Genomic DNA, 10,554 nt, shown 5'->3' on the forward strand with positions numbered 1-10,554 from the left:
TTGGGTTGACAGTTGGACTTGATGATCTTAGAGGTCTTTTCCAACCTTAATGATTCTATGATTCCTATGATTCTAATGCCTGTCTTCAAAATGTAATGGAGAAAACACTGTGAATGGCAGCCTCTGTAGTTACAGGTTCTACTTTAAATGTCTTCCTGTGTCTGGTGCGTAGCATTTAGAGTATTTTCTTTGTTCTGTAAAAGAGAAGGGCTACAGAACATCCAGATTGTGCTGTGCTCCTGTGTGCTGTTCACAGAAATCGGGGAGTTCTTGCTGGTACATGGAAGCAAAGCAGACACAACACAGCTTGATGCTTAAAAATCCCTTTTTATTATTGTTATAAATAATCGCAATATAGTTTATTGCAGCCTTTAGATAATTGTATTTTATACAGGTTGATCTTTTATGCTTGTTATATATATATATTTAATATATTATTTTTCTCTTTAAGTCAGCTGCAAGACTTCACCAAATTGCAACTAAAAGATCATCTCACGTCACCAAAAGGTAAAATAACTGTATATGAGATTTGTATCACTGTTCCTTCATTGTGTTTTAGCTGTTTTAGCACTTCCATCTGCACATACCTGATACTGCAAAGAGGGAGAGCTAGTGAGGAGTCTCCCTATCAAGCTAAATCTGAATAACTGATTATCTTAAGCTGTATGAATTCGTGAACAGGTAGCTCCTCTAGGTAGTGCCTCTCCTCTGCCATCCTTTGGAAAGAAAATGACAGTATGAATATCTTTATTTGTCAAATGACAGAATTTGTTCTTTTTGTGATATTTGTGTTAAGGTATTTCAAGTGCCTTTCTTTTTTCTGATCATATTTTGGCATGATGGCTAAAGAAAGAATTGTTAAATGATGAAAACATGTTAAATGATGGGAACAGGCGTGGGAAAGAAAGGGGGGGGGGAAGTAGATGCAAGGGATAGGGTAACCAATTAGTGTAGAAGAAAAGACATTTGGCGGTGCCAAAACTGTGCCAGGCAAAGCAGAAAAAGGAGCTTAAGTCCAAAAAAAGAATAAGATATATGATGAAAGAAAGTGGAAAAAGATGACTAGATCAATGAGTGGAAAGATGAATTACAAATAAGGAGGGCTGGGAAGAGAAGTGACAATGGCAGGATGTATTGCAAGCGAAACAAAAATGCAATACATATATATGCATTGCAAAGTGCTCTTTTTGTTGTTCATTGCTATCGCTGAAGGAAAAAGTAATCGCAGCCCTCCTAAAGTGAACCAGAACTAGTCAGGCTGTAAGTCTGGGCCAAGGTGTTAGAACTATACATCTGAAACTACTCTGTAGTCTTGTACTTAAATGCAGAGGGCTTATGTTATTTAACTGTGTCTGTAATTTTGAAATGTTTTAATTGTTCTAGAGCTAAGCCTAAAAAGGCAGAAGATGAAACAGTACGTCGAAGATCTATGCGCTTACAAAGAGTAGAGCCGTCAGGAATTCCAATGCCGGAGTTGCCTGCCCAGCCAGGAGCAGAGGAATATGTAAGATGGGGAAGGGTTAGAGGAGAGGTGTGTGTGTATACACAGAAGCTTTATAAAAACGGTGCTGGTGAAATTTACTGATAATACTTGTCATTGCTGAGCTTATTGTAAAAACCTTTAGACATTTGTGAAGGTACATTATACAGTGCCAATAATAAAAGGTAAATTCTTTCACCCTCGAGCATATTGAATAGCAGGCTTCCCATGTCCTCTGAAAGTTAGAATATTGTGAAAGTCACAATATTCTGTGACTCAGGTTGATGAAATAGTGCAGTTTTAGATGATCAGAAGGGTCCTGAGGTATTATGCATTTTTCAACAGCCCATAGATTTGAGCAGCTTTAAATTCAAAGTTTTATTACTCTGGTTTAATGTTATTTTACTGTAACTTTTGATCTAGTTCATTTTCCTTTGAAATATTTGCTACCTTTTTGAAGTAGTTATATAGTAACAAGCAAAAATTCTATTGCTCTGAGAGATGGGAATTTCTGAGGTGAGAATTCTCATGGTGCTGAGAATAAAGCTAAGTCTCTGTAATACAGTTCTTGAAGATCAACCTTGCTGGAGTATCAGAAAGGAGAGGAAAAAACGTAGGGTAGCTATTTGTCTTTGCTGTTGTGTTTAGTAAAGTTTTATTTATCTTTTTAATAAGATTTGATACAAACTTTTTTTTTGGTGTTATGTTTATTTCTTTTATTATCATAGGTGTGTTCTCAAAATATCTGATGTGTGGAAAGTAACAGTTCACCCTATTTGTAATTTTAGTTGTTTTGAGTTACAAAAATTGCTGATGTCGTTCCAGCCTCAAGTTCCGGCCGGACCTTTGCCAATGGTACCAGAAGATCAGATGGGGGACAGTAAATTGACAGAGGACTTACTGACTACGTGGATGAGGATAAGTGAGGTATTATTAGTCACAGTTAGTTGTTTTTGGATAAAGTAATTTAGCTTGGGTTCCAATTCTGATAAATATTTCCTTTCTATCTGTAGATGAAAGCTAACGATACCGAAAAGCGCACGCGTGACATGAAAAGGTAATCTGAAGACAGCAGCTAAAAACTGGGTATTGTCTTGTTCTCCTCCTTTCTTCTCTTGAATAGCTAAAGTTTTAATGATGTTGTCTAGATACCAAGACAGCCTGAACAGCATGGTCCTCAGTGAAGATAACATTAAAAAGGTTGTGAAATATCGAGTGAGTTCTATGGCTATCCATCCTTCTGAAAGCATCATCTTTGTGGCAGCTGGAGACAAGTCCGGGCAGATCGGTCTCTGGAATGTGGTGAGTTGTTAGTGTGCTCTTCACCTGGCAGAGCTGTTTGTTGCAGGATGGACGCAGATGGGGCACAGCCTGGAGCGTCATTTTGTCTGACTTGCGATGGTATTTTAGACTTTCCCCATTCTTATGGATAACACCAGGGTGTCTGTTAAATTGAGACTCGCCAGAATTGCTTGAAAGGTCTGTCTGGTTCTTGGCAAGCCCAGGTTTAATGGGAGGAAAGGTTGCACTGGTAATTTTTGGGGGCAGAGTGGAAGAAAATGGATCACTAGCTGAAATAATATTATCAGTGAGGATTAAAATTGCAATTCACTGTTGAGAGTTTCAGGATCTAATTACAGTACCCTTGTAGCAATACCACAGCTAGGTTTTGGAGAGTGAGGGGAAATGGATGCTCAAGTATTTGTTTTTTGAGTTTGTACAAATTTTGGGTAGCTGCAGTGAGTCACTGTTTTTCCAGACAGCAGAGAGAAAATTGCTGTGTCAATATATATGCTGGCACATATTTACATACATTGTCTCTGAAAAATAGCTTAGCATGTGGCGCTTTGAAAACTTTTGAGGGCTTTGCAGATAGTCTCACCATCGTTTCTGAATTGCCTTAATTACTCCTGCAACAAGAATCCTTATTCATGCCCTTGACTTACACCTTTGTAACCTCCCCCCGCACCCTCCACTTTGGTCCCACGTCATCCAAACCAGCTGCTTGAAGTTCACACACATGCAGATTTTCTTTTCATTTTTCTCAATGCCATTAACCTCTCAAGTTTCAAGTCATTTCTGCTTTGACAGCTTCAGGAAACTGATCAACTAAATTCAGCTCTGAGACTCTTAATCAATTATAAAGAAGTTTAAACTGCTCCATGCAATTTAGAAAGATCTGACTGCAGCTGCGGCTACTACCTGTCAAAGAGTGTGATCTGGTGACGGGGAGGCTGAGGTCTCTGAGTGCTGCAGGCTCTTTGTGGCCTTGCAAAGACATTTCAGTGGAAGCCTAGAATTGTTAAAGCTACTCTTTTCCCTTTTGCTCTCCTTTTTTTTGTTTTCCTGAAGTGAGTTGGACTTGACTGAGTTTGGGAGCAGAGTAATCTTTGTGGAATGAACTGGTACTTGTTCCAAAATGGTCTATTCAGTTTCTTTTAAAATAACAGAGCTTGAATGATGCCAAAATTGGAAGAGAAGATACTATGCTTTACATTCAGTTTGGGTCACTATAATTTAGCTTGAGTTCTAAGTAACCTAGTGTGTACATATTTTGATGTAAAAGTTGACCATATGTTTGGTCCTCAGCAAGGTCTTCAGCTGTGGTAACTGAGAAACCAATTCTGTCAGTGAAAGAGAGCCAGATACCGATGTGCAGATACAGTATTGATGACTGCAACGACAGAAGTGCACTTAAATTACAGCAGGAAGTTGCAGCTTTTCCTAATTAGGAAACAGAATTCTGAAACTGAGAGTAAATTCTTAGTGCTCTTTTGAGCTAAATTACTTGTGTAGTGGTGAAAATGGTAGCGGGAGGGAGGCTGTAGCTTAGCAGTGCTGTGTTGAGTGGTCCACGTGAGGGCAGTTCTCTTTTCCACGCAGAGGTGAAACTCCCTTTGTTCCAGTAAGACGTTAGCCTGAGCACGCTGTGCCCCGAAGCGGTCTTGCTGCCTGTGTTACCTGTGCTGATGTCTCCACACATCAAGCACCCTACTGCCTCCTCCATACAGTTATCCAGAGCAGACTGAGAACATTTGAAAAACAGACACTTTACTTCGAAATTAATAGAAATAACTACAGTGATTAGCATCTGTGTCCACTGAATCTCAATTGTTTTTCAGAACTCTAAGTCTGAAGAAGGAGCACATGTCTTTATTCCACACAATTACCTGGTCAGCTGCATGCATTTTTCTCCATTTAATCCTGCTCACTTGCTGTCTCTAAGCAATGAAACTCTGCGATGTGGTGATGTTACTAGAGCTGTCTTTGATGAGGTGAGTACTCCCTCGGTTGTGCTGCAGACTCCTTGGAAATCTCTTGGTATGCACTGCTGTGAAGTTTTAGTCTCGTTGTGCCCAAGTTGTTATTTGTTGGTTGTTTTGTTAACGAGAAATTCAGGATTCCATTTCCACAAGGACACATAAAGTAACCTTTAATTAACATCATAAAAATAGGGAGGTGCTTCCCACTGAATAAAACATAGTAACAGCTTGGGTACTCCCAATTTCCTTCCTGCAGAGACAGTTGCAATTATTGAATTTAATTTCATATCTCTGTACTTAAGCAATATGTGTCTCTTCTCAAAAGCATTACCTTTTAACAATGACAAACGAGAGCAATTTAAAGAACTAAATCTTACGAACCCCCACCCCCCCAAATAAACATTGTAAAACAACATAAAGCACAAGTTGACTTTGCTTTTCTCAGGCTTCAAGTGAGCAAAATGCTGTGACTGTCTCCACGGTGAGCCAGACAGCTTAACTGAGGAGCTTCATGATGCTTGCTTTGTTTGCTTATTTTTGACAGATACATCTGCATTGTTCAGCTCTCCAACACTGGAAAATATAACAAGCTACAACAGTTTAAAGCTTTTTTTCCCAACCCTTACAGGCACTGTAATTTTGGTGGGCTTGCAGGCAGGCCAGCTGCTTGGGAGGTATCTGCAATTGGTTGGTCAAGAGGCCAGGAAAGTCCAGAGGGAGACATTTGTCTCTTTGAGACAAATGCTTGCAAGAAGAAGGTCAGGGGAAGAGAAATGCCGTTCTCCTGCTCCGTTTACCTTATGCCAACTTGTGATACCTCTAGGAGTATTACTGCCGTTGGAAAGAATACAGCTGCTAATGGGAAGAGTCTGCACACCTAGAGAGGGCTGAAACATGGGAGTTTTCCTGCAGCATTATTATACTTGTGGCTAATTGCTGCTTTGAGAGGAAACTGCCATGGGATGAGATGGCTTGACATCCTGATTCTGATCTCCCAAATTTATAGGAAGTCAAATTCACATTTCTGCACCCGATTAAAGGTTTCTGCAGCGTTGGAGAAAGGAATGCAACCATTAATCCTCGCTCAGTATGCACTCGAGGATAACAGCCGTTGATTACTGGGCCATAGAAGTGATATTGTAAGAGTTCTAACAGAGAATTCGGAGTGTGTTGTTGCCAGTTTGTTTTGGGTGGTTAATTATCTCCTCTGTGGAAAGCGTACCAGTTTTACAGAAAGGTTACCTACATGGGTAGCTAAGGCTGGAGGTATCAAATTAGGTAGTCTTCATTAGTATTTTTACTATATTAAAAAGGGAAAGCATGAAATCTAGAGTCCATAGAGTGTTTTGGGTATTATGAATAACTCTCTCTTTCATTGAATAGTTTCGGTTACATTTGACCTTTTCTATGCTCAGATATGCAGAAGTGAAGAAAGCTTATCTTCCTTTGACTTTTTGGAAGATAATGCCTCCACTGCAATAGTGGGACACTGGGATGGCGACGTCGCTGTTGTGGACAGACGGACGCCAGGAACGTCTTCAGAGCTTTCTGCAGACATTGGCTTCAAAAGAACAAGGACAGTCCATGTTCACCCAGTGAATAAACAGTATTTCATTGCTGCTGGCTCAGTGTATGTAGCTCAAAATGAACTGCAGTTATTCTGTGTTTTCAGTGTTCTGTCTGCATTGCTGTCTGAAGTCGGCTATAAATGGCACATTTGGAGGGCAGGAGCAGCTGTTGATGAGGCAGACAATTTGTCAGCCTCAGTGTATAGTCAAAGCTTTCTTGATCTTTTTAGAAAACAAGTTTTTAGTTCTTAGCAGGATTTAAAATGTGATACACTTTGACTTTCCTTCACCTTTTGGTAATGGGTACAAAATGGTCTTACGAGTCGCTGTGGCTTTTGACAGATTGCAGCGTAGAGGGATTTTGATGAGCTGTTGGTTTGGGCTGGTTTTGGTGCTCCCAAAACCCTTTGGAGCCACTGGCTGTTTGAGTGAATACGCACTGCTGAAGTAAAGTTCTGAACGCAGCTCACATAAAACCTGCAGTGTCTCTTGAGCATTTTTTGGTAAATGGAGAATAAGAATAATTATTTAACTGTCACCTTGTAAAGTGTTCTGTGTGATATGTGTTGCAGGGATGTTTGTATTTATGATGTTCGATACCTGAAGTCTAATGGGAACAAGCCCGTGAGCTCTCTTAAAGGACACACAAAAAGTGTTGCTTCTGCATATTTCTCACCTGTAACTGGGAACAGAGTAGTGACGGTGTGTGCTGATGATAAGCTGAGGTAAGACGGTGTGAGAAGGAATAAGCTTTATGGAAAATGTCAACTGGTATTTTTTTATTATTATTATTTCCTATCTGTATTACCCATCATTGAGAGCTTTCTGTCTTTATCACTTTTTTAAAAAGACATTTTCCTGCATTGGCATTTTTAATGTTGCATGATTTTTGGGTTGGTTTTTTTTCTACTTCTCATTTTCCTGAAGAATATTTAACACTGAGCAGTAAAATATACAGGTACTGTTAGTCTTTCAAACAAACAAAAAACCCCAAACCAACCAAAAACCTGGCTCAGGAATATGAATACAAAATGCTTAGAAACTGAATTTGTTTTTACCTGCTGGTACTTAAAAGTATGGTAAGATCAGCTCTGTTGTAACTAGTCTACAATTTGGTAATTTAAACTGCTGTGAGTTGTATTAGAGATCTAGTTTTTCTTTCTACTCTCTAGTTTTGTGACCATAATTTAGGTAATCTATTCATGTGAATACCTGATTGCATCTGCATATTCGCTGTGTACATGTTTAGAAGTCGTAAATTTTATCAAAGAATAGCAGGTACAGAATGGGGGGACCAGTTAAGGCCAGGTTGAAAATCAGGCCTCGACTCTACAGATTGCTTGTGTTTTTAAAAGATGGGGTGACTACACGTGTTCTGGAAAGAATTTGGATATGGTGCAGTTACTACAGCATTACATATTTTGTCTGGAAATGTGATTTTTCTTTCTTCCCCTTCCACATACACAGGGGAGAGTTCTTTTGTGTGAGTTCTGTGTTGCTGTAATGTTTTCTTTCCCGTGATGTATTTACTATAGGTAATTGAAGATTTGTTCTCCATAGTAGGCTTGGTTGTGAAAATTATAGATCCTTGGCGCTAACAGCAAGTGTCAGAGCACAAAATGGATATGAGTAAACCAGAATTTTTGTGCTCGATAGAATGGAGAAAACAGATAGAGGATCATTTATTCACTGCCTCCTCCAAAGAAAAAAGAAAGCAGCTTTTAACTCAACAGCTCATTGAACTTTTTGCCCTAGGGGGTTTGGGATCCTAAAAGTTTATCAGGGGTGAAGGAGAGCCCAGAACAAGAGCTCTGTTGACGGTTTCTCTGTCAGTCAAGCTCATGCCTGCCTGAGGAAGTCCTGGCACTGGAAGCTGTTAGTGGTGGGATTTCACTCCTGCGTGTGTTTCCCCTTCTCTTGCGTTCTTCCCCGGGCAGCCTGTTTGTGCAGTGACTAAAAGGGCAGGATACTGGGATAGAGGAGCCTGTCATTTGTCCTAGCAAGCCATTCTTGTTCTCTTCGTATAACAGCTTTCAGAAAGGATGACCTTCAGTTCTAGCTAAAAGCAAATCCAATTAAAAGAGCAAATTTAATAATTTCAGATGGAATGTTGGTGCTTTTATTTGAGCTGGATGTCTATGTGCTGTTCGTTACTATATTCCAGACTCCTGTGTGGTCTGATCTGTGCAGGGTGCTTTATGAGGAAAGGGCTGCCTTTTTTAACACGTGTACATTTTATTAACACGCTGTTTTGTGTTATAGGGTCTATGACACCACCTCTTTGTCATCGACAGTCTCCGTTCTCAGTACCGTCAGGTAAGCTGAACACACTGGGGCTGAAGACAGCACGCTGTGGCAGTTCCGCTCCAGTGCACTTGTGGCATAAGCGATGGGTGCGCAGAGGCTACGCGGTGGTGTTTCCAACCAGCCTCGGGCTCATTGGCAGCTGTGGAAGGGAGAGCAGCCCTAGGACCCTCCTAGCCTGAGAATTTGCCCTAGTCCTCACAGGTGCCTACAGTGGCTTTTGTTCATAAAGCACGACTGGCGCATAGCCTGCTTCGAGTCGGTAAAGTCTGCAGGGAAGCTTTAGTGTCTTCCTGTGTACCTGGAACAGACCGTTTTGTGACTTCTGAAATGTGTTTTGTTGCAGAATGCTTTTTCTTTGCGCATTTTTTTAAATATCAAAGGTCACTTCTTAATGGTAAAGAGCATGTTTTTGGGTAGAAGGGCGAATCGCTGTCAGAGTTGGTTTGCTAAGGAGCTGGAACTGGATCAGTGACTGGCTTGAAAATTCTTAGCTTGCAGTTTATCAAAAGGCTTGATGCATCTTTGCCCTATTTTTACTAAAATATGCAACCATGAAGCATAACTACTTTGACTAATAATCACTAATGTCAAAGTACCCTCTGCTTTATCTTCTCGCTCCATTACATTTCTTTGCCCCATCCCACCCATCACAGGATAGTGATCCACTGCATGGATCTGAGCAGCACGATCTGTCCAGTGTGTGAAAGTGCTGATGGTTTAGAAGGCGAGGAAGATGGGTTTAAGCAAATACGACATAAATGATGATACTTACAAATACTGGATTCAGTAAGAGGAATGTTTCTCTCTTTCTTTTTCTCCCTGCTTGTTTCTCTGAAGACATAACAATAACACGGGACGCTGGTTAACTAGGTTCAGAGCAATATGGGACCCTAAACAGGAGGACTGCTTCGTGGTGGGCAGCATGGCACGACCAAGACAAATAGAAGTCTTCCAAGATACTGGAAAATTGTTGCACTCTTTTTATAACCTTGACTGCCTTGGTTCCGTGTGTTCCATTAATGTGGTTCATCCCAGTAAGAACATCTTAGTGGGTGGCAACTCCAGTGGCCGCCTTCATGTGTTCAAAGAATAAAAAAGTGGCTCAGATGATACTTCCCCCCCACCACCCCCTTTTTGCATTAAATTTGTTTAATCCGTATTAAGCTGTTCCTAAGCTAACTGTATTTTCTCAGGACAAAAGTGTATTTTAAAAGCTTTAAAATAAATCTTCTAAACTACCTTTGGCATTCTCTTCTTTAATTAAAAAAAAAAAATTAATCCTGGTATGACAGCCAGTTTGTACCAAAATAGGTATTTTTCCCCAATAGCGAAGTGGTTTTTCGAAAAAAGAAAAAACGTTGGATCAGTAGGATACTTGCTACGTGTATGAGGCACTTCTTCATGATTTTCACAAGAGAATCTGGAGCACTCATTCTCTACCAGCTTGCGTGGTGTTCCCATAATCTCTTAAGGCTAGTAAGCGTTCAGTATCCATGTCTTCAGAAAAATTTGTCCCGTAAGTAAGAAAGATGTCTAATGTCTAATTAAATCCTTCCTGGAGGCAGAAGGAAGGTCTCCGTGTGGGCCGATGCTGCTGGGCACAGTTTCTAGGGAAGCTCCGTGGTTGTGAGTTGAACTTGGAGTTGTCACGGTGTAGGCAGAGCAGTCTGCAGGCACTGGAGCGGCGCTGAGGGATGGTGCTGCAGAGGGGTTGTGGTCCTGGGCCACGCGTTGAGGGTTGCTGGCGTCTCGGCACCCCTGTCTGCACCTGCAAGCCCCTCTGAGGAGGGCTGTGTTGTACCCGACTAAAATAGCTCAGTGGAGCTCGCGTTAAAAATCGTCACGTGTTGTGTGTCGGTGACACCAAAGACACTGCTAAAGATAAGATACTGGTGAGAGGCTATTGCTTTTATAAGCCTATGTACTCCAGTGCTGA

The 10,554-nt window shown here is 40.8% G+C and overlaps 1 protein-coding gene across 1 annotated transcript; it reads left to right on the forward strand.

Moving 5' to 3' along the window:
• The first annotated feature begins 113 nt into the window (after positions 1–113).
• On the forward strand, positions 114–9,802 carry WDR76 (WD repeat domain 76). Its single transcript, XM_009280386.2, has 11 exons — positions 114–164; positions 452–507; positions 1,384–1,504; positions 2,306–2,407; positions 2,494–2,537; positions 2,629–2,782; positions 4,603–4,755; positions 6,159–6,373; positions 6,884–7,036; positions 8,574–8,627; positions 9,456–9,802. The coding sequence occupies exons 1-11, from the start codon at positions 114–116 to the stop codon at positions 9,709–9,711; spliced, it is 1,359 nt and encodes a 452-aa protein (XP_009278661.2). The 3' UTR covers positions 9,712–9,802.
• The last annotated feature ends 752 nt before the right edge of the window (positions 9,803–10,554 follow it).

Source organism: Aptenodytes forsteri, unplaced genomic scaffold, assembly GCF_000699145.1.
Source record: "Aptenodytes forsteri isolate BGI_AS27 unplaced genomic scaffold, ASM69914v1 Scaffold83, whole genome shotgun sequence".
Classification (NCBI taxonomy): domain Eukaryota; kingdom Metazoa; phylum Chordata; class Aves; order Sphenisciformes; family Spheniscidae; genus Aptenodytes; species Aptenodytes forsteri.

Excerpts from the sequence above, each read along its gene's own strand:
- WDR76 (XM_009280386.2), top strand. The coding sequence starts at position 114 with ATGGCAGCCTCTGTAGTTACAGGTTCTACTTTAAATGTCTTCCTGTGT. Across the intron at positions 165-451 it reads TAAATGTCTTCCTGTGTCTG|TCAGCTGCAAGACTTCACCA; the intron begins GTGCGTAGCATT and ends TTTCTCTTTAAG. Across the intron at positions 2,408-2,493 it reads CGTGGATGAGGATAAGTGAG|ATGAAAGCTAACGATACCGA; the intron begins GTATTATTAGTC and ends TTCTATCTGTAG.